This window comes from Oncorhynchus clarkii, chromosome 3 (genome assembly GCF_045791955.1).
Source record: "Oncorhynchus clarkii lewisi isolate Uvic-CL-2024 chromosome 3, UVic_Ocla_1.0, whole genome shotgun sequence".
In the NCBI taxonomy this organism is placed as follows: Eukaryota; Metazoa; Chordata; class Actinopteri; order Salmoniformes; family Salmonidae; genus Oncorhynchus; species Oncorhynchus clarkii.
In genome coordinates this window covers 68635899-68660362 of record NC_092149.1, presented here as the reverse complement: position 1 = coordinate 68660362, position 24464 = coordinate 68635899, and the positions used below count along the sequence as shown (strand labels likewise).

Sequence of the window (24464 nt, the reverse complement as noted above, 5' to 3'; positions counted from 1 at the left end):
TGTTCACTTGTTGTAATTGGGTATTCTTAAATGGTTTGAGTAAATCCTGTGTGGACAGGAGTGTTGTTATCCTTGTGTGGGGCTGTGCTCATAGTAACCGCCAGGGGGCGGTATGTTGACGTGCAGAACTTGTATACAATTCAGATATGTTCAGTTGTTTTTGGATCCACAACGATCTTGAAAGGTTATTTTGTACTGTGTGAATGATTGATTCGTTTTTGTTCATAATATACACTTTCAACGCGTTTAGTCATTTTGGTAGTTGTAAATGTACCAAATAAATTTTTCATTTGTCCATTTCTCGTGTATAATTCCTGGTATTCGGACATTTCTTGGTAGCCTGATTCTCGACAAGTAAACATGTCCCTTCTTTGTGTCTTTGAAGTACTGTAGTGTTCCTCACCATCTCATCCGGTTTTTCCCAGTTTCGGCAGAGGGTGCATCCTCTAAATAATTTATGAAAATGAAATCAGCTGAGCCGCAGGTAGGGGCGTTTTCTACATAGATTATGCAAATATTAATATCCCTCCACCAATCGGGTGCATCGGAGCGCTGTTTTTCTTATATGCATTATGCAAATGTCCCCGGGCTGCAGATTTTCAGCCGAGCGGAGATGAGCTGACCTTGGAGATTCTTTGTGCTGCAGCGGTAGATAGATGTTCAGGCTTCCCGGGATACGAGGCTTTTCTGAAGGGACATAAAGTGCCTGCTAACGCCTCCGAACCACGGAACTAGAGAATGTGATTTGTGATACACGATAATCGTCGAGAGAGGAGTTTTTCGTTGCTTAAAGCTTGGTTTATATCTGTGATATAGCATGAATAGTCCGTACTATACAACAGTGGCGATGGATCTCGGTGTTTGCCAGTTAAGGAATTTTTCAATCTCGTTTTTATCTTCGTTACTGAGCACGGATAGTTCACCTGTCAGGCTCGACAATAGGTACACCTATTTTACGTTTACATTGTGCTGCAAGGAGGATGCCTATTGCTGGCAGCTAATATTATTTCTGTATTCCGAAAGAAGCGCTGCTTTATACACTGATAATACAGCACTTAGTCTATGTATTATAGAGAACTTGATTATTAAAATAAAAGTATAGCCAAATGCCTTTGTTTGACGTTAATGCTGAGGCTGCCATTTTGATTGGGCTCAGTGAGAGAAAATGCACTTGTCGTGATGGGGCATCACTAGGATGCTTATTGCTGGCCCAGGAAATGCTGTAGCTAACCCCCTTAGTTGATTTACATTGAAGACAGTAAAATAACAGTTGATTTACATTGATGACAGTAATAGAACATGTACTGCTTCTTTGTGGCATTTGAGAGGAATAGTCTGCGGTCTATTCAATACACCCTGAACACTTGGCTCTAGAATGGTCTTCGGTCGAAGTGATGTCACCTGTATAAGGATATTTATACTGTATTTCATTGTATTGAAATGACTGGTGTTAGACCTGCAACATCGACAGTAGTTGCTTTCATTCATTCTTACCGATGCAGTGTATTAAGACTTCTTTTCTTTTCATTCTTTCAGTTCGTCAGGAGCCAGTGTGGTGGCCATAGACAACAAAATTGAACAGGCTATGGTAAGTTTATGCAATCTAAAACTCGCTTTATCTGCAAACTATACTACACAAATCACATGCGAATATAACTTATTTCGAAGAATACATTCGGAGAAAGATCAGTTAAAAGAAAAGGTTGCTTCAGTTAGCGCAATGAATGGATTACATAACCACGTAACCAGCGAGAACTGGGAAGTCATGCAACATACAGCCTTTTGCTGATTCTTTCTAAACGCTACTGGATTTGAAAAACCTCGAATCACTTTGAATTTGCACGTTACTTTGTAACCCATTTAATTTGGCGCGGTTACATAGATCGACAATAGCTTGATGCTCTGGCAACAATGTTGCAGCATATGGTGTTATTATGCGCCTTGACGTCTGTCATATTTAGTTTGCCAAAGTGTATTTATGGGGGCCTAGACGTTAGCCAGGTTTGTCATCACGCAAAGTCGTATCCAGATTACCATGGTAACACATGGGCCATATGTACATTTATGTAATGTGTACTATCCACTTCTGTAAAACACTGTTTCGATTTCTACCTGAAGCTACCATTTATTTCAATAGACACGTTGACACAGGGTGAACGAGATGAGCATGCGTGCAGGATTTTATTTTCATTTCCTCAGCATTCTAGTGTTTTATTGTCTCTGGATCCCTTCCCGCTAAGGACGTTCTCTCACTCGCGCCATACTGTGCTTGCCTTTGTTGCTAGGCAAACAGAAAATATTTGACGCCTGGATATAAGATATAAATATCTCAGGCTCTGATTGGCTAAAACGTGTATGTGGGCCGGCCATTTTGTCTGTTTGGTGACGTTGAGTCCTGTCCAGGCTTTAGAGGAAGGGGAGATTTAGACCCTGGGAATATTTGTCCCAGAATCTACAGAATCTTTGTCTTGATTTAATCCATATGCTCACAGGTTTAAGGTTTAAGATCAGACCCACTTCTTATATTAAAACAAACAGAAGCTAGCTACAATAATTAACATGTATTACATAGTAATAGTAATTCCCACAGAAAGAGCCGTAGTAATGCTATGCATACATTATTATGATTGCACCAAGACTATAATGTTGAGTTTATTTAATTTTTACAGGTACAGTGCACTGTAGCCAGCCGGCTAATTTTCAACCGCAGGGATATATTTATGGTAATAAAAAAAAAAAAAACAGGACAAACTTACAAAACAATTTTATGTCATTTCAAATCAAACTTTATTTGTCACATGCGTGCTGAATACAACATGTGTAGACCTTACTGGGAAATGCTTCCTTACAAGCCCTTAACTACACAACTACTCATGTTGTATTCAGCACGCATGTGACAAATCAAGTTTTGATTTGAAATTACATACAAAACAATTTTAAGTTTGTTCTGTTTGTTCAGTGCAGTTCAAGAAAAAGGCTAATTTTTTTTTTAACCAAATGAAATAAAGTATAAAAAAAAATTAAAAAATAACTATAGAGGCTATATACAGGGGATACCGATACCGAGTCAACGTGTGGGGGTACAGGTTAGTCGGTCTTTTGTGGGTAGGGGTGAAATGACTATGCAAAACACTGTCTTTGTCTTCTTTCATATGATATTTTTAATTGTCATGTTAAAAAAACTAGACACTAAAGTCTGTTCTGTTTGTTCATCTCTCTGTCCCTTTAGGACCTGGTGAAGAGCCACCTGATGTACGCAGTGAGGGAGGAGGTGGAGGTTCTGAAGGAGCAGATCAAGGAGCTGATTGAGAGGAACTCCCAGCTTGAGCAGGAGAACAGCCTTCTGAAGACCCTGGCCAGCCCAGAACAGATGGCTCAGTTCCAGGCCCAGACCCAGACAGGCTCCCCTCCCACCTCCACCCAGCCTCCAGCCCAGGCACCAACCCTACCCCTGACCCAACCATCACACAACTCTGGACCCTCTGCGTAGCATCACCTCCTACCCCCGGTGAGGGGTAGATGAGGAAGTCTATCAACCAACCAGGGCCTGACTGACTTGACAGTCCTCAGACAGACTCCTGTTCTAACGCTGCAGAACAACCAGGCCTTCATTGCACGGGGCTACGCTGTTAAGACAAGAATTTGCACATATTTAACTTTGAGAGCGGCGACAGGTGTTGTCATCGTTTCAAGACTATTAAAAACACTATCAAAGACAATCTGCCTAGGAGAGGAGGGAAAGGGGCTGTTATAGGAGAATGAACATTGCCAAAAAATGCATGGACTTAGGAGAGAGAGAGAACAAGATTGTCTGACTAAGAAAAACAAAACCAACAAGAAAGTAGACATGACTTAGTTACTGTGCCTGTGTCAATGAATTTCAAGTGATGTCGACTTCAGTGGTAACGATGATGGAGGGAGATAGTAACGGCCATGCGTTGCTGAATCCTGATAATGTAAATAAATACAGTGGTTCTCTTCTGCTTGCGTGCTACAGAGAGACAGACGGAGAATGGAGCACCTCTCATGGTGACAACGTGAAAAATCAGAGGATTATCATGGTGTGATAGTCCCCATTTGGCGAGTGAGGGGGAGGAGATCTGAAAGGAGAACACGACAACATTTCCATGGACGTCATCATTTAAACTGTGGGATTGAATGGAGTATTGTAGCCTACACTTGCTTATTAAAAGAGATGATGATTATGACATTCTTATTTTAATTTGAACCCCTCAGCCTTGCGCCCTGTTAAACCTCATTGCGGCTTCTCTTCTCATGTAAAGGAGCGCAGGGGCTGAGATGTTTGGCTAAGCTGCATTTTCAAAAAGGAGTTGATGGGCTTTCTACATTGTGTATATTTCTGTATATTTAGTGTAAGTACTGTGTAATATAGTGACATAAGGAGAGAAGACAGATGCTATTTAGGTGAAGTACAAATGGTGAGTGATCTAGGCCTAGTAATGGGCTGGTCTGAAGATATGTGCTGTTTTTTTAATGCTGTAATTCGGGACAATAGAGCTGTGGAGGTTATTTAACTGGCAAATATCCAGTATCCATATCTTCGGCTGCAACATTAACGCCTACTGTAAACCATCGTTCACTTGAAATGATTTGAAGTAAATGTATTTTGTTTTCATTTTGACGGTAAAGTACTTCCGGATGATCAGCTCTTAAACATAACAAACACGTTACTCTGAATATCAGAAAGATGAACTGAAATGGATTCTTTGCATTCTATGTATACGTTGTATGTTCCGTGCATGTTTCCTCAAACCAGATGAGGTATTGTAAACATACTTAACACAATTGCACTTGACAGTTTCACTTCACAACTTTCAATAAAATGTTAAAGGAATAATCAACTTGTTCATGCCTCTTCATGTTTACTTTAGTCTTCATTTACTTCTGTAGTATAAATAATTAACCTTAACCTGTAGGCCATTTAACATCAATTTCTTACTTAGTGTTGACCTGCCAAGTGAACAAAAGTTGAGGTGTTGTGGATGAACTGGTGGTCCTCCTTAGTGGTTGTATGGATACCACATGTTTATGTAAATAACAAACCAGCACCTGGTCCCTGATTTATATATTTTCTCTCCCCTGCGGTCCAATAGTAGTCTCCACCTTTTTTCTAGTCACGTAGGCTATTGGCATGTAGCCAGTTCAGCTGGCTGCATCTCTACTTGTAGGATTGGAGGCATGTTATAGCAGCACTGCTGGATGAGCTTTGACACATTGCCTAGGTTATGTTATGTCCTGTGTTTCAGGGGTGAGTTAGGGAAAACATGTTTATATGGGATAGGAAATGCACACAGAGGGATCTGTGTAGGAAAGGGACAGGCAGTGTTCGTGTTCTCCATCTCCCAGAGACAGGGGCGGGGCAGCAGGGTAGCCTAGTGGTTAGTGTTGGACTAGTAACCGGAAGGTTGCAAGTTCAAACCCCTGAGCTGACAAGGTACAAATCTGTCATTCTGCCCCTGAACAGGCAGTTAACCCACTGTTCCTAGGCCGTCATTGAAAATAAGAATTTGTTCTTATTAACTGACTTGCCTAGTTAAATAAAGGTCAAATTAAAATAAAAAAAGAGAAATGCCAGGCTGAGCATTGACCTCATGGTGTTCAGCTGTGGGTTACGGTTGTAACAATCAGACCTGTGTGCCTGCTGATTACTTATAGCAGAGTCTCACTGTCCTCATACTCTAGCATACTTCAACACTGCTGTGCCAGGGCTGTCAGCAGAAGTAGGCAGCAGTTTAACCTTAGTCTCAACCTTAACCATTATGGAGGGGAAATGTAAAACTAACCTTGGTTTAGTGTCTAGGGCCACATCATCCTACTGTACACTGAAAAGAGAACATATGAAACAGAGCAACAGAGCACTACCGTATACTGCAAGCTGTAGGTTAAGCTTTTTCTCTGCTTTTCACCAGGGTCGGCCTTAGTTAACAGCTGCATAGATTACATGGTCCACAAATCACTCCAATTGAACAGGAACAGCACCTTGCTCTGGCCCATTACTTTAAGTGAACAAACAGTGATTGTATAACTCCACAACTCACCACACTGGATAAATGTGTGAACAGCATTCCGTTCAAATGACGATAAGTTGCCATCTGCCTTGAAGAAGGATGGTTTCGGGAGACATAAGTTTGAGAGGCTGAGTAACAAGACGTAACCCTGGTCATACAGGTATGTTGGAGAAAGGAGATGACATAACCCTGGTGTCATACAGGTATGTTGGAGAAAGGACATGACTTAACCCTGGTGTCATACAGGTATGTTGGAGAAAGGACATGACTTAACCCTGGTGTCATACAGGTATGTTGGAGAAAGGACATGACTTAACCCTGGTGTCATACAGGTATGTTGGAGAAAGGACATGACTTAACCCTGGTGTCATACAGGTATGTTGGAGAAAGGACATGACTTAACCCTGGTGTCATACAGGTATGTTGGAGAAAGGACATGACATAACCCTGGTGTCATACAGGTATGTTGGAGAAAGGACATGACATAACCCTGTTGTCATACAGGTATGTTGGAGAAAGGACATGACATAACCCTGGTGTCATACAGGTATGTTGGAGAAAGGAGATGACATAACCCTGGTGTCATACAGGTATGTTGGAGAAAGGACATGACATAACCCTGGTGTCATACAGGTATGTTGGAGAAAGGACATGACAGAATCCTGGTAAATAGTTGTGACGGTTTAGCACCTGGAATTTAAACATTAAGACACCTAACATTCCATTAAGCCGTGGTTCTTTAGTGCTAAGTTATATAACACTCACATATGCATGTACACACACACACCAGGAAGCCCCAAATGAACCACACTATTAGCAAGCTGAATCTGCACAACATGCGCTGGGATAGAAGCAGCCAAAGTGGAACTGAAAGCAGACAAACAGACATATCCCAAATGAGTCACATTTATTTGAAAAAGGTTCTCACACAACACAGATATACACTCACCGGCCCGTTTACTAAGTACTTCCATCTAGTACTGGGTCGGAACCCCGTTCCATCTCATCCAAAAGATGCTCTATTGGGTTGAGGTCTGGGGACTGTGCAGGACACTCAAGTAAACTGAACTCGCTGTCATGTTCCAGACAATGTTTTTTCCACTCCTCAATTGTTCAGTGTTGGTGATTGCATGTCCACTGGAGCCGTTTCTTAATGTTTTTAGCTGATAGGAGTGGAACCCAGTTTGGTCGTCTGCTGCAATAGCCCATCCGTGACAAGGATCGACGAGTTGTGTGTTCCGTGATGCCGTTCTGCACACCACTGTTATACTGTGCCATTATTTGTCTGTTTGTGGCCTGCCTGTTAGCTTGCACAATTCGTGCCATTCTCCTACAACCTCCCTCATCAACTAGCTGTTTTCACCAACACTGACTGAATGTTTCTTGTTTGTCGCACCATTCTCGGTAAACCCTAGACACTGTCATGCATGAAAAGCCCAGGAGGGCGGCCATTTGAAATACTGGATCCGGCGCGCCTGGCACCGACGATCATACCTCGCTTAAAGTGACTTAGGTCAATTGTTTTGCTCATTCTAACGTTCAATTGAACAGTAACTGAATGTCTAGATTCCTGCCTGCCTGCTTTATATAGCAAGCCATGGTCACTGTCAGTAGGAGCGATCCATTTTTGTGAACAAGGTGGTGTACCTAATAAACTGTCCGGTGAGTGTATATAAAACACAGCAGTATTGCACAGCAGCCAGTCACATCATTGACTGCACACACATACACATTCACTCACAGTCTCACACTCACAACACTCTGTACGAGATTGAGCCAGCCATTGGTTGTGGTTTAGACTGTCAGTAGAAAAGCTCTCATCTCCACAGCCTGGAACTCTGTAAACATGTGATTGAGAAAATCGAGGGGGGAAGGGGGGTGGTCCACTCATCTCTCAGGCCTTCCCTGATGGACACAGAGCTGTCCGGACCTCCAGGCCTCCTGGAGGTGTTAGGGAGGTACGTAGGGTGGCGAGCAGCCTCAGGTCTGATGAGCGGGTGTGGGGAGAGAGGGGAGAGTCTGTGGGACCTCTGGATCACATTCCCATCCTGATGCTCTGGATGATCTGAAAGATGGCTTAGAGAGAAAGTGGCTGTTGTTACACAAGACAACAAAAAGCAAAATAATTGAGCAGAAAACTGAAGTGAAACTAAAATTGGTTTAGTTCTGTGGTTAACCAATGTTCCCTAGGTGAGTAATATCATGGCTAATGTGAAACAGAATGTTGAACACTGGATGTTTGCACCTTACCAGAACCACAGACGACGAAGACGAACAGAGCCAGGAGCCACGGCCCCACGGGGTACTTCTCTTCCTGAGGTCGCTGAGAGGGAGTGGGGAGAGAAAACAACAACAATGTTCAACCACTGAGACATACTGTACAGGTCAAACGTTATCTTAATGTCACTATTTATGTCATGTCTTAGGACCCCTTTGGAAACTACATGATTCTTCTGAATGAAACAGTTGTTATCGGTGTTCTTCCGTTAGTTAATTATTTTAGTTTTAGAGATTGTCATTTTAGGACCTGATAGGGCCTGAAACCCCAGTGAGCAAGTTTAGTGTAACAATGGCCAGGAAACCTCCACTGTAGAAGGAGGAAATCTTGAGAGGCATCCTCCTCTGGCTGGGCACATACACCGGACATAAGATCGGATGTATAAGGTCAGAGTTAGTATGACGGTCAAGGTCAGACAGTTGTTGTTCAAGGGTGGTCAAAACTGCAGAATATGCAACTACAGAACACCGCTTGGTGGAGGAAGACTAAGCAGGTTGAACAAACATCCATTGGATGAAGTTTCATACAGTGTTATGACCTTTAGGCCGACATCAATAACATGCTGAATAGGACACATTTCAAACCATGTTAGTCCAGGCTCAGTCTGACTGTTTTAAACCTTGTTAGTCCAGGCTCAGTCTGACTGTTTTAAACCATGTTAGTCCAGGCTCAGTATGACTGTTTTAAACCATGTTAGTCCAGGCTCAGTCTGACTGTTTTAAACCTTGTTAGTCCAGGCTCAGTCTGACTGTTGTAAACCATGTTAGTCCAGGCTCAGTCTGACTGTTTTAAACCATGTTAGTCCAGGCTCGGTCTGACTGTTTTAAACCATGTTAGTCCAGGCTCAGTCTGACTGTTTTAAACCATGTTAGTCCAGGTTCAGTCTGACTGTTTTAAACCATGTTAGTCCAGGCTCAGTCTGACTGTTTTAAACCATGTTAGTCCAGGCTCAGTCTGACTGTTTTAAACCATGTTAGTCCAGGTTCAGTTTGACTGTTTTAAACCATGTTAGTCCAGGCTCAGTCTGACTGTTTTAAACCTTGTTAGTCCAGGCTCAGTCTGACTGTTTTAAACCATGTTAGTCCAGGCTCAGTCTGACTGTTTTAAACCTTGTTAGTCCAGGCTCAGTCTGACTGTTTTAAACCATGTTAGTCCAGGCTCAGTCTGATTGTTTTAAACCATGTTAGTCCAGGTTCAGTTTGACTGTTTTAAACCATGTTAGTCCAGGCTCAGTCTGACTGTTTTAAACCTTGTTAGTCCAGGCTCAGTCTGACTGTTTTAAACCATGTTAGTCCAGGCTCAGTCTGATTGTTTTAAACCATGTTAGTCCAGGTTCAGTTTGACTGTTTTAAACCATGTTAGTCCAGGCTCAGTCTGACTGTTTTAAACCATGTTAGTCCAGGCTCAGTCTGACTGTTTTAAACCATGTTAGTCCAGGCTCAGTCTGACTGTTTTAAACCATGTTAGTCCAGGCTCAGTCTGACTGTTTTAAACCATGTTAGTCCAGGCTCAGTCTGACTGTTTTAAACCATGTTAGTCCAGGCTCAGTCTGACTGTTTTAAACCATGTTAGTCCAGGCTCAGTCTGACTGTTTTAAACCATGTTAGTCCAGGCTCAGTCTGACTGTTTCAAACCCTGTTAGTCCAGGCTCAGTCTGACTGTTTTAAACCATGTTAGTCCAGGCTCAGTCTGACTGTTTTAAACCATGTTAGTCCAGGCTCAGTCTGACTGTTTTAAACCATGTTAGTCCAGGTTCAGTCTGACTGTTTTAAACCATGTTAGTCCAGGCTCAGTCTGACTGTTTTAAACCATGTTAGTCCAGGCTCAGTCTGATTGTTTTAAACCTTGTTAGTCCAGGCTCAGTCTGACTGTTTTAAACCATGTTAGTCCAGGCTCAGTCTGACTGTTTTAAACCATGTTAGTCCAGGCTCAGTCTGACTGTTTTAAACCATGTTAGTCCAGGCTCAGTCTGACTGTTTTAAACCATGTTAGTCCAGGCTCAGTTTGACTGTTTTAAACCATGTTAGTCCAGGTTCAGTCTGACTGTTTTAAACCATGTTAGTCCAGGCTCAGTCTGACTGTTTTAAACCTTGTTAGTCCAGGCTCAGTCTGACTGTTTTAAACCTTGTCCTCATCACGGTGTGGCTGTTTTGTACCCAGTTACACCAGAATAGACTGGATCTAATAATAAACTGAGTTCTGCTGAGTTAGCATATAGCCCTGCAGACTCAGCTATGAACACATCTAGTTCTTATGGAAAACAGGAGTGGAAACCAAACCACTGATGTAAAAACACATGATATACAATATGTCTCTGGAAACCCTCAGCCTGCCTGGCTGTCTAGACCAGCAGCATGAGAATCACCATCATAAACCATCACAACCACAAGATGTGGTCTGGTGTGGGTGATGTCATAATACAGTTGGATAGCACCCATGTGCGTTCTGATTGTGGTACGGTATTATTGTGGATGACACAATAGCTATCTAGAATGTACAGCGCAAACCCCAAGTATTCCTTTATTCCAATACAAACAATGAAAACAATCTCTATTCCACAGTGAGCTATTCCATTCAGTGTCACCTTGCACAATGCAGTCATGTTGAAGGCATGTAAAGATTTCTGGTATAGTTTCATAATTCAAGGTTGTCCGAAGAAAAACCGACATCTTAAGGAACACCAACAGAACAAATCAGCCTGCCATGGAAAGGAATCTGTTAGACTTTGGATAAATTGGGAATACTATAACAAATACTATAACATTATATTCAGCAGTTATGATAATTTAATAAATAATGAACACCTCCCATTTCCCTAAGGCTATTACACCACAATTATACAAGTGTTTAATGTACACTATTTAAACTAATACAGGCCAGTGTAACCAATCCCCATGAGGAAGTGAGTTACATAATTATCAGTATCACTACCTGTCCTATAATATCTGTGTATGTATTTTTGTTTAACTATCCTTGTGGGTACCAGACGTCCTCACAAGAATAGTAAAACAAGGAAAATTCCGACAAGTGGGGACATTTTGCCTGTCCCCACAAGGAAAAATGCTATTTTAGGCTTAGGGGTTAAGGTTAGGGGTTACGGTTAGGTTTAGGGCTAAGGTTAGAGTTAGGGTTAGATTTAGGGTTAGGGGTTAAGGTTAGGGGTTACGGTTAGGTTAGGTTTAGGGCTAAGGTTAGAGTTAGGGTTAGATTTAGGGTTAGGGAAAACCGGATTTTGGGTGGGAATTCTATGGTTCCTACAAGCATAGCAATACAAAACTGTGCGTGTATTTGTGACCCGGTCAGGATACAGATGGACCATAGAGTTCATCAACAACCTCAAGACTTCTAAATGGACTGTTCAACCAGATGATGACACCATCCTTATCGACAATCTCGATCTTTATCTACGTGGCATTGATCTCTCATTAATTATTGATTGCGAGAATACCGGGTTGTAAACCCTGTGGCAAACCGCCGATTCAAGATAATTGACCATTATATAACATACAGCCATCAGTATTGATAAACCACCCAAACAACCATGAATTACAATGAATGGAGAAGGGCTTGAAAACTCATTAATTGCGGCTTGTATGTGTCGTGTGATTGATCAGAATGGTTTGAAATGAATCATATTAGATAGGCTACAACATGCGTTTTTTTTTAAACAATAACATCAGATAGGCCTACACAATCAATAATTTATAATTATGAAATGGATGGGTCACATTATTGAAATCATGCAATTCTCAGTGATGATTAACTGAATCGGTGTCATCATGCTTGCATCTCCTTTCGTCTGATGATGAACACACACAGCATGAAGAAAAGCTTCGCCTCACCAGGGTCTTTGCAACGTTGCCTCTCTGCGTGATGTTTTTGCTGTGCTTTTCATTTGCCATACGGATCCTTTGTTTTGCTACCATTTTCTGAGAATGTTATATTGATGTAAAATTGTTATATGCCGGCGTAATTTCGATGCAGGGATGATGAAGCCGCGAGACCCCCACTGCTCTCTGCACCTGCTGACGTGCGCGCGGACGGAAGTGCTCTTCCATGAAGCGTGGCGCGCGCGATCCGCTACAGAGCTTTTTTTCTGCCTCACCTCTCAATCCAACCAGCCACTAGCAGTGAGTCAAACTATTTATTCTTCAACATGGAATGCATGAAGAGTTCTCTCATTTACCGTAGTAACATACTTTTTAACAGTAGCATAACCCTCAGTTGTCCCCAGTACTCAATCAGTAGGCTAAAGTTCTTCTACCTTTCTCAACAGAAGCTGTTGCCAGGGTCTTGTCTGTGTGCTGCACATGCCTGGATTGTCTGGAGAAACAGCATCATGTGTTAATCTGACAAATACCTTGCATTCAGGACATTGAGTGTGGTGGCCTAGAAAACGGTGCAAAAGTAGGTTAGAAACATTTGAGTGACCTGTTTTTTATTTATTTTAAAGACAAAAGTATATATTAGAATTACAGTTTACAGTTTACACCACTCATAACTATCAGCTTATGGGGAATCTAATACTCACAAAATGATATCATATCTTCAAATGTGATTAGCTTAAGTAGAGCACGAGAGGAGAGCGATAATACGAATAAGATGAGAGAGGAGAAGACAACAGCAGTGCTGCACTTGGACCCATGGTGCTGATAAGAGTGGTTGCCTAGCAACTGCATCTAGGGGTGGGCCAACCAGGGTTTCACAGCAGCACTGTGCCTTGGCAGGGAGGACTTCAGACATAGCTGGCCCACCCCTAGATGCAGTTGATAGGCAACCACTCTTATCAGCACCATGGGTCCAACAGCTCAACCCATGGATGGATTTCATTATCTTTACTTTATTTACATACAATTAATAAACGTCTAATAACATTGTCTTTATCTATTAAAAGTCTGTTACTGTATGTAAGATTTCCAGTCATTTCAACCAATGACGTGTGTGTTCTGTGTGCACAGTGTGTAATGTTGACCTCATGCTCTGTTATACGAATTGGGTTGTTCTGGTGTTGCACAGCACTGAACATTGTGAGCCCAAACACATGTAATCCAGACAGTTCACTTTGCAACAACAGTTTGGCTCCTCTTGCCCACAGTATCTATATTCTAGGTCCATATTCAGCCAAACTGCAGGGCAATGCAACAACCTCCAATACGAAAAACTCAGCTTTGACACGCACAGATGTGTATGTTTATTGTGACCATTCAGTGAGTGTGCGTGGTCTGCCTTGCTCCTGTATGTGTTTACCAGCTTTACACCATGTGGAGGGAATTCTCAGCCCAGCCCAAGGACACACAAGAGGAGGGAAAAAGGAGAGGACAGGGGAAGATGAAAGAAGGGAAGAGGAGAGGAGAGCAGGGGACAAGGGAAGAGGAGGGGGACAGCGAAAGAGAAGAGCAGGGGACAGGGGAAGAGGAGAGGAGAGCAGGGGACAGGGAAAGAGGAGGGGACAGGGGAAGAGGATGGGGTCAGGGGAAGAGGAGAGGATGGGACAGGGGAAAGGAGGTATGAGCAGAGAGAGGGGGTAGTAGAGGAGGGGACAGGGAAAGAGGAGAGGACAGGGGAAAGGAGGTATGAGCAGAGAGAGAGGGTAGTAGAGGAGGGAGCAAGGGAAGTTAAAGGAGAAAAGGCAGCAAGGGGAGATGAGAGTAGGTGAACAGAGAGAGAGATTGGAGATTGGGGTCCTTCATGCCTGCTTCTATGGGGATCCACTATATTGCTTGTCCCAGCCGACCCGCAACCCCTCGAGCAGCACTGAGGACCAATGACTCCTCTCGTGTACAGAGGCTGAAAGTGACCCGACACATTCACACTCACACACACACACACACACACACACACACACACACACACACACACACACACACACACACACACACACACACACACACACACACACACACACACACACACACACACACACACACACACAGTTTCCCAGGGCTCTAATCAATGGGAATGAGGATGGATCTCACAGTAACATACTGGGTTGTTATAGTGCTAGTAGGACACTCTCACATAGTTTAACAGACTCGTACAATAGAACATTCCTTAGACAGTCAATGCCTGGGGAATTCATCTCAATGGCAGTCTGAACATTGTCGAAGATGATGTTATGTTGGGCAAACAGAAACTCAACCCTGGTTATGTGGTGTCATCTTTCTCCCTGTAGTTCCCTGTAGCCTTTGTTATCTCTTATCCATGGCTGGGTCAGATGTTTGATTTACCCTCTGACTGCTTTAACCTCATTCTAACCCATCTAACACTATGGAATGTGGCCAACTCTCTGATGGTTCTTTGTCATAGAAAACAAAATACCTGCAGGACAGGAAGTCTATTCTGTTATAGTTGACAATTATTATTATTTGACCATGCTGGTCATTTATGAACATTTGAACATCTTGGCCATGTTCTGTTATAATCTCCACCCGGCACAGCCAGAAGAGGACTGGCCACCCCACATAGCCTGGTTCCTCTCTAGGTTTCTTCCTAGGTTTTGGCCTTTCTAGGGAGTTTTTCCTAGCCACCGTGCTTCTACACCTGCATTGCTTGCTGTTTGGGGTTTTAGGCTGGGTTTCTGTACAGCACTTTTAGATATCAGCTGATGTACGAAGGGCTATATAAATAAATGTGATTTGATTTGATTATGAAGAAGTGGACACACACAGACCCATAGATCCCAGCTGCACACACCTTCACACACACACACACATGCATGCATACACTGTTGTTAGGAATGATTACATGCAGTGCTAATAACCTATTATACAATACAGTCTAGGCACCAGTGCAACCCCACCCTGACAGTAATTCCCTTTCCACTGCAAGACAACTTTACACTCTGCACTAAACCATTTATTTCTAGAGAGAAACAGAAAAAATATCTGACCTAGTTTCAAACCTGTTCATATCCAACTTCCATCTAAACAGGCTGTCTTTCTCTCTCTCTCTCTCTCTCTCTCTCTCTCTCTCTCTCTCTCTCTCTCTCTCTCTCTCTCTCTCTCTCTCTCTCTCTCTCTCTCTCTCTCTCTCTCTCTCTCTCTCTCTCTCTCTCTCTCTCTCTCTCTCTCTCTCTCTCTCTCTCTCTCTCTCTCTCTCTCTCTCTCTCTCTCTCTCTCTCTCTCTCTCTCTCTCTCTCTCTCTCTCTCTCTCTCTCTCTCTAACTCTCTTACGCTCTGCATTTAAGTATTCTGTGTATTTCAGAATTTTCAAATACACAGTCCAAAACAAGTACTTTTATTTCAGTATTTGAGTGATTATTTGTAAAAAAACAAATTGTATTGGAGTGTCTTCAAATTCATATTTCAAAAACTATTTTCAAACACCGGGGTTAAATGCATAAGAGTGTATTTGAGTATTTTCAAATACTTTTTAAGTGTATTTCCAAATACATTAAACTATTAAACTACTTGTCTTTTCAAATAAAATATATCTGAATACTTATTTCGAATGTACTATATGTGAAAGTAATTGGGATAATTTTAGATATTTGAAATAGTATTTAAACCCAGGTCTGACACACACACACACACACACACACACACACACACACACACACACACACACACACACACACACACACACACACACACACACACACACACACACACACACACACACACACACACACACACACACACACACACACACACACACACGCACACACTGATCTTAGATACAACTAGATGATGCTCTCGGAGTTCTATCTAGCACTGCAATCAGGAAGGAGGGAAGGCTTTCTCAGCGTTTGCCTGCTGTACTGTTTACTAATCTTATTCATCATGTCTCTGTGTGCTGCTCTCCCCAGGCCCTGTATGGTAGGCTCCGTTAGTGCTACTCTGCTCTGGTGCTGAATAAGAGATGACACATACAGCTCCAGCTTTTACATGCTGCCGTTCTATTCTGTCTCTGAGTGTTTTGGTGTCCTGGGTTCAACCTGCTGCACTACCACACTGGCTCTGCATCCCACTACGCCACTAACCTCGCCAGATCAGGATGGTACGAAGCTACTATGCTACAGCAGAAGGAGAAGGGGAACAAGGGCGAAGAGAGAGGGAGGCGGCGGGAGAAATGGGAAAGGAACCATGTATGTGTGTGTAAGGTGCAGTGGTGGAAAAAGTATCCAATCGTCATACTTGAGTAAAAGTAAAGATACCTTACAGTTTTTTTCAATTGCTGACATGCATTAGTCAAAACTGAAGTCACATTGTCAAAACTCTTCACACAGTCAGCGAAACAGAAGTATATGTGAACCAAACTGTGAATCATTTTTCATTGCTTTCACACAAAAGGCATTCAATGACCACATTCCCCCTGAAATCCATGAACTCTTTTCTCATTCAAACAACACATGTTTTTAAATGCAAACACAAAACTGTTAAAAACACATTCAAAACAGAATGATTGCAAATGTCGTGCATTTCTGCAGTAACCAGATTGAAACATATAGAAAATCTCAGCAGAAAATGTAATTATTCCAAACACAGCTGATTGCAATTTCAGCTGAACGCCTACCCAAGTGTCCTGTTTTTAATCTCGTTACCAAACAGACAAAAGAAGATGGCTTCGGAATGATTTAGTTTGGAAACATGGATCAAGGAAGACGGGTTGGTGGGGAAAGAAGAGTGGCAGGGAGAGGGAGAATGCGTGGAGGACAAAGGAGAGGAAGACCAAGAGCGGTGGTCTCTGATGAGATAAGGGCCACAATTATCGACCCTGTTGTAAACCATGGTCTCTCTTTGAGAGAGGCCGGTTTAAGGGTGTAACCAAATCTGCAGCGTTCAACAGTTTCACCAATAGTACGAATTTTCTGGCAAAACAACAGGTGAGATGTGCATCCTTCAATGATAATTTAACTACATATTACAGTACAATACAGCATGTTCACATTTTTACATGTACTGACATTTTGAAATATATGTATTGTTTTGTGTTTTGCAATAAAACTGCTGTGAATTCGGGACAGAGTGTTGGCAGACAATATCACTTTTGGGAATGTGAATGCGGTCAGCACAATGACATTTGCCAAAGTCCTAGAGAAACATAAAATAAGGGTGAAGCAGTTTGAGAGAAACGGTGAACGTGTGAAAGAACTCTCGTATCAATATGTCCAGGTAAGACGTCTGTTCAATAACCAAACAGGGTGCATACACAGCTATGCATAACGAAATTACTGTAAAACGGTGTATTTACTGTATTTTAAAGAGTAATGGAGATGGAAGCCAGGCAAACTGCACATACATTCATCATTGTGGATGAAGCTGGATTCAACCTGGCAAAAACACACTGCAGGGGAAGAAATGTGATTGGACAGAGCGCAACCGTGGATGTCCCAGACCAGAGAGGAGCTAACATCACAATGTGTGCAGCAACGTCCAATGATGGTTTGCTGTTACACAAACCACTCATTGGCCCCTACAATACAGAGAGGCTCATTTATTTTCTGCTTGACCTGCATAATCGACTTGTGCCAGCGGAGGAGAGAGGGGCAAGAAACTCCCCTACCTTCGTTGTTGTGTGAGATAATGTGGCATTTTCTCTGCTGCAGTCACAGACTGGTTTGCTGCACATCCCAGGATGTCAGTACTTTTCCTCCCTCCATACTCCCCCTTACTAAACCCCATAGAGGAGGTTTTCTCTGCGTGGAGGTGGAAGGTTTATGACCACCATCCACATGACCAGATGTCCTTACTGGATGCCATGAATGCAGGGTGTGGAGACACTTCTCCTGAAGACTGCCAGGGTGTGGAGACACTTCTCCTGAAGACTGCCAGGGTGTGGAGACACTTCTCCTGAAGACTGTCAGGGTGTGGAGACACTTCTCCAGAAGACTGACAGGGTGTGGAGACACTTCTCCAGAAGACTGACAGGGTGTGGAGACACTTCTCCTGAAGACTGCCAGGGTGTGGAGACACTTCTCCAGAAGACTGACAGGGTTGGATTAGACATTCCAGAAGATACTTTCCAAGATGCATCACCAGAGAAGAAATAAGATGTGATGTTGCTGAGAACTTGTGGCCAAATGCAGGAGAGAGCGAGAACTAGAACCGTCACAGTACTGTACAGTATGAGTGATTATACTATACATGTTGATGAGAACTAGAACCCTCACAGTACTGTACAGTAGGAGTGATTATACTATACATGTTGATGAGAACTAGAACCCTCACAGTACTGTACAGTAGGAGTGATTATACTACACATGTTGATGAGAACTAGAACCCTCACAGTACTGTACAGTAGGAGTGATTATACTATACATGTTGATGAGAACTAGAACCCTCACAGTACTGTACAGTAGGAGTGATTATACTATACATGTTGATGAGAACTAGAACCCTCACAGTACTGTACAGTAGGAGTGATTATACTATACATGTTGATGAGAACTAGAACCCTCACAGTGCTGTACAGTATGAGTGATTATATTATACATGTTGATGAGAACTAGAATCATCACAGTACTGTACAGTATGAGTGATTATACTATACATGTTGATGAGAACTAGAACCCTCACAGTACTGTACAGTAGGAGTGATTATATTATACATGTTGATGAGAACTAGAACCCTCACAGTACTGTACAGTATGAGTGATTATACTATACATGTTGATGAGAACTAGAACCCTCACAGTACTGTACAGTAGGAGTGATTATACTATACATGTTGATGAGAACTAGAACCCTCACAGTACTGTACAGTAGGAGTGATTATACTATACATGTTGATGAGAACTAGAACCCTCACAGTACTGTACAGTATGAGTGATTATACTATACATGTTGATGAGAACTAGAACCCTCACAGTACTGTACAGTATGAGTGATTATACTATACATGTTGATGAGAACTAGAACCCTCACAGTACTGTACAGTATGAGTGATTATATTATACATGTTGATGAGAACTAGAACCCTCACAGTACTGTACAGTAGGAGTGATTATACTATACATGTTGATGAGAACTAGAACCCTCACAGTACTGTACAGTAGGAGTGATTATAGTATACATGTTGATGAGAACTAGAACCCTCACAGTACTGTACAGTATGAGTGTTATACTACACATGTTCATGAGAACTAGAACCCTCACAGTACTGTACAGTATGAGTGATTATACTATACATGTTGATGAGAACTAGAACCCTCACAGTACTGTACAGTATGAGTGATTATAGTATACATGTTGATGAGAACTAGAACCCTCACAGTACTGTACAGTAGGAGTGATTATACTATACATGTTGATGAGAACTAGAACCGTCACAGTACTGTACAGTAGGAGTGATTATACTATACATGTTGATGAGAACTAGAACCCTCACAGTACTGTACAGTAGGAGTGATTATACTATACATGTTGATGAGAACTAGAACCCTCACAGTACTGTACAGTAGGAGTGATTATACTATACATGTTGATGAGAACTAGAACCCTCACAGTACTGTACAGTATGAGTGATTATACTATACATGTTGATGAGAACTAGAACCCTCACAGTACTGTACAGTAGGAGTGATTATACTATACATGTTGATGAGAACTAGAACCCTCACAGTACTGTACAGTATGAGTGTTATACTACACATGTTGATGAGAACTAGAACCCTCACAGTACTGTACAGTAGGAGTGATTATACTATACATGTTGATGAGAACTAGAACCCTCACAGTACTGTACAGTAGGAGTGATTATACTATACATGTTGATGAGAACTAGAACCCTCACAGTACTGTGCAGTAGGAGTGATTATACTATACATGTTGATGAGAACTAGAACCCTCACAGTACTGTACAGTAGGAGTGATTATACTATACATGTTGATGAGAACTAGAACCCTTACAGTACTGTACAGTATGAGTGATTATACTATACATGTTGATGAGAACTAGAACTCTCACAGTACTGTACAGTATGAGTGATTATACTATACATGTTGATGAGAACTAGAACCCTCACAGTACTGTACAGTATGAGTGATTATACTATACATGTTGATGAGAACTAGAACCCTCACAGTACTGTACAGTAGGAGTGATTATACTATACATGTTGATGAGAACTAGAACCCTCACAGTACTGTACAGTAGGAGTGATTATACTATACATGTTGATGAGAACTAGAACCCTCACAGTACTGTACAGTAGGAGTGATTATACTATACATGTTGATGAGAACTAGAACCCTCACAGTACTGTACAGTAGGAGTGATTATACTATACATGTTGATGATAACTAGAACCCTCACAGTACTGTACAGTAGGAGTGATTATACTATACATGTTGATGAGAACTAGAACCCTCACAGTGCTGTACAGTAGGAGTGATTATACTATACATGTTGATGAGAACTAGAACCCTCACAGTGCTGTACAGTAGGAGTGATTATACTATACATGTTGATGAGAACTAGAACCCTCACAGTGCTGTACAGTATGAGTGATTATACTATACATGTTGATGAGAACTAGAACCCTCACAGTACTGTACAGTAGGAGTGATTATACTATACATGTTGATGAGAACTAGAACCCTCACAGTACTGTACAGTAGGAGTGATTATACTATACATGTTGATGAGAACTAGAACCCTCACAGTACTGTACAGTAGGAGTGATTATACTATACATGTTGATGAGAACTAGAACCCTCACAGTACTGTACAGTATGAGTGATTATACTATACATGTTGATGAGAACTAGAACCCTCACAGTACTGTACAGTATGAGTGATTATACTATACATGTTGATGAGAACTAGAACCCTCACAGTACTGTACAGTAGGAGTGATTATACTATACATGTTGATGAGAACTAGAACCCTCACAGTACTGTACAGTAGGAGTGATTATACTATACATGTTGATGAGAACTAGAACCCTCACAGTACTGTACAGTAGGAGTGATTATACTATACATGTTGATGAGAACTAGAACCCTCACAGTACTGTACAGTAGGAGTGATTATACTATACATGTTGATGAGAACTAGAACCCTCACAGTACTGTACAGTAGGAGTGATTATACTATACATGTTGATGAGAACTAGAACCCTCACAGTACTGTACAGTAGGAGTGATTATACTATACATGTTGATGAGAACTAGAACCCTCACAGTACTGTACAGTAGGAGTGATTATACTATACATGTTGATGAGAACTAGAACCCTCACAGTGCTGTACAGTATGAGTGATTATATTATACATGTTGATGATAACTAGAACCCTCACAGTACTGTACAGTAGGAGTGATTATACTATACATGTTGATGAGAACTAGAACCCTCACAGTACTGTACAGTATGAGTGATTATATTATACATGGAGTGATTATACTATACATGTTGATGATGTTTTTTTCATTCATTTGATTATTGTACTGTACAGTAGGAGTGATTATACTATACATGTTGATGAGAACTAGAACCCTCACAGTACTGTACAGTAGGAGTGATTATACTATACATGTTGATGATGTTTTTTTCATTTATTATTATTGCAGACCTGGAATTTCAGGAATTTGTTTTTTGTTTCAACGTATTTTTCACAAGTAAATTACTACATGTAAAGATACATAAAATATAAAGGCTATTGAAGCATATTGCTGCTTTTCTGATTCATTCTTGTTACATATACTTTAGTACAGTCAACAAAGTGAAAAGGTGTTATTCTTACTCTATAATGAAATACTGATTTATGTGAAAAATCATTCAAACTTCAAAGACAAAAGTTAATCATTTATGTAATGCTCCCTGTTAGTGTCAGTGTGTTATCAGTGACAATGTACTGTATGCTTTCTGAGTGAGAATTGTTGCCAGTGTTATGGTCGAACAAGCTTATTTTGAGACATGTATGAAGTGTTTTGGTGGTTTGAGTGAGTTTTGGTGATGAGATTAACTGTTTGGCCAAGATGCATCTTGGTAATGCAGACTGTGAAGAGTTTTGGTGGTTTGAGTGAGTTTTGGAGGTGAGATTAACTGTGTGGCCAAGATGCATGTTGGTAATGCAGACTGTGAAGAGTTTTGGTGGTTTGAGTGAGTTTTGGTGGTGAGACTAACTGTTTGGCCAAGATGCATGTTGGTAATGCAGACTGTGAAGAGTTTTGGTGGTTTGAGTGAGTTTTAGAGGTGAGATTAACTGTTTGGCCAGGATGCATGTTGGTAATGCAGACTGTGAAGAGTTTTGAAAAAGATGCATGTTGGTAATGCAGACTGTAAAGAGTTTTGGTGGTGAGACTAACTGTTTGTCCAGGATGCATGTTGGTAATGCAGACTGTGAAGAGTTTTGGTGGTGAGACTAACTGTTTGTCCAGGATGCATGTTGGTAATGCAGACTGTGAAGCGTTTTGGTGGTGAGACTAACTGTTTGTCCAGGATGCATGTTGGTAATGCAGACTGTGAAGATGTTTTGGTGGTGAGACTAACTGTTTGTCCAGGATGCATGTTGGTAATGCAGACTGTGAAGAGTTTTGGTGGTGAGACTAACTGTTTGTCCAGGATGCATGTTGGTAATGCAGACTGTGAAGAGTTTTGGTGGTGAGACTAACTGTTTGTCCAGGATGCATGTTGGTAATGCAGACTGTGAAGAGTTTTGGTGGTGAGACTAACTGTTTGTGCAGGATGCATGTTGGTAATGCAGACTGTGAAGATGTTTTGGTGGTGAGACTAACTGTTTGTCCAGGATGCATGTTGGTAATGCAGACTGTGAAGAGTTTTGAAAAAGTGGCTTCAGTATTGACCGATGCTTGTTAGCAATTGAAAACAACTGTATTAGAAAATGACTCAAGTAAAAGTGAAAGTCACCCTGTAAAACACTACTTGAGTAAAAGTCTAAAAGTATTTGGCTTTAAATATACTTAAGTATCAAAAGTAAATGAAATTGCTAAAATATACTTGAAAGTATAAAAAGTATAAAGTATAAATCATTTAAATGTCCTTATATTAAGCAAACCAGCACCATTTTCTTGTTTTTTAAATTCACGGATAACCAGGGGCAGACTCCAACACTCAGACATCATTTACAAATGGAGCATTTGTGTTTAGTGAGTCCTCCAGATCAGAGGCAGTAGGGATGACCAGGGATGTTCTCTGTTTAGTGAGTCCTCCAGATCAGAGGCAGTAGGGATGACCAGGGATGTTCTCTGTTTAGTGAGTCCTCCAGATCAGAGGCAGTAGGGATGACCAGGGATGTTCTCTGTTTAGTGAGTCCTCCAGATCAGAGGCAGTAGGGATGACCAGGGATGTTCTCTGTTTAGTGAGTCCTCCAGATCAGAGGCAGTAGGGATGACCAGGGATGTTCTCTGTTTAGTGAGTCCTCCAGATCAGAGGCAGTAGGGATGACCAGGGATGTTCTCTTGATAAGTGTGGGAATTGGACCATTTTCCTGTCCTGCTAACCATTCAAAATGTAACGAGTACTTTTGGTGTCAGGGAAAATGTATGGAGTAGAAAGTATATTATTTTCTTTAGGAATGTAGTGAAGTGAAAGTAAAATTAGCCAAAAATATAAATAGTAAAGTACTTAAGTAGGACTTTAAAGTATTTTTACTAAGTACTTTACACCACTGGTAAGGTGTGTGTGTGTCAGGTATGACACACATTGTTGTGGTTCTGGCATGGCCCTGCTTTTAATTCCTACAGCTCTTTTTATGTAGAGCCCTTTTCAACAGGACAACTTGTTATTGTCCCTCTTCACAAGAAACTCAACCACATCCTAAGCTAGGGCACCACTTCTAACCACTGCACCTGCAGGCACAGCCACCCAACGTGGCAACATCCTTGTTTGATACAATATTCATCTAACTTGAAAACCAGCAACCTTTCTGCACAGCCAGAAATCCCGAGCGAATCCACAGTCTTTCTCCCACCGTCTCTTGACAGATAAGGCTGGCCGCAGCAGGCTAGTGAAGGGAAGGGAAGCAGATATGTAGGTCAGAAGTGGAAAGTGGCCCAAGCGTTTCTGTCAGACCCCCTCCCCTCCCCAGCTTTCTCCCTGAGGTGTCTCTTCGCTGTGGATTGTTCCCTCTCATGGGCTAGGCTGGCTGGGGCTGGCTGGCTAGGGCTGACTGACTGGACTAGAGCTGGAGCTGACTGACTGGACTAGAGCTGGGGCTGACTGACTGGACTAGAGCTAGGGCTGACTGACTGGA

At 41.8% G+C, this 24464-nt stretch overlaps 2 protein-coding genes across 5 annotated transcripts in view; one reads left to right on the top strand and one right to left on the bottom strand.

Annotated features, from left to right (window-relative positions):
• LOC139402412 (TSC22 domain family protein 1-like) overlaps positions 1-4858 on the top strand; it is a 65289-nt gene extending 60431 nt beyond the window's left edge. For 3 of the 4 annotated variants that reach the window (XM_071146384.1, XM_071146385.1, XM_071146392.1), the window contains 2 exons: positions 1537-1588; positions 3230-4858. In XM_071146384.1, coding sequence (XP_071002485.1) covers positions 1537-1588; positions 3230-3490 — 313 coding nt within the window. In that variant the 3' untranslated portion in view covers positions 3491-4858. Of the gene's footprint in view, positions 1-598; positions 943-1536; positions 1589-3229 lie in introns of those variants that run through there. The other variant, XM_071146386.1, reaches the window with a different exon arrangement.
• A 2071-nt stretch (positions 4859-6929) lies between these two features.
• LOC139406093 (stress-associated endoplasmic reticulum protein 2) lies at positions 6930-12233 on the bottom strand. Its single transcript, XM_071148561.1, has 3 exons — positions 12150-12233; positions 8280-8352; positions 6930-8105 (listed from the first exon to the last, which is right to left on the bottom strand). The coding sequence occupies exons 1-3, from the start codon at positions 12231-12233 to the stop codon at positions 8065-8067; spliced, it is 198 nt and encodes a 65-aa protein (XP_071004662.1). The 3' UTR covers positions 6930-8064.
• Between the last annotated feature and the right edge of the window lie 12231 nt (positions 12234-24464).

Coding starts and splice junctions, on each gene's coding strand:
- LOC139406093 (XM_071148561.1), bottom strand. CDS start 12,233: ATGGTAGCAAAACAAAGGATCCGTATGGCAAATGAAAAGCACAGCAAA. Junction 8,353..12,149: donor GCAACGTTGCAAAGACCCTG/GTGAGGCGAAGC, acceptor ACTCCCTCTCAG/CGACCTCAGGAAGAGAAGTA. Junction 8,106..8,279: donor CTTCGTCGTCTGTGGTTCTG/GTAAGGTGCAAA, acceptor TTTCTCTCTAAG/CCATCTTTCAGATCATCCAG.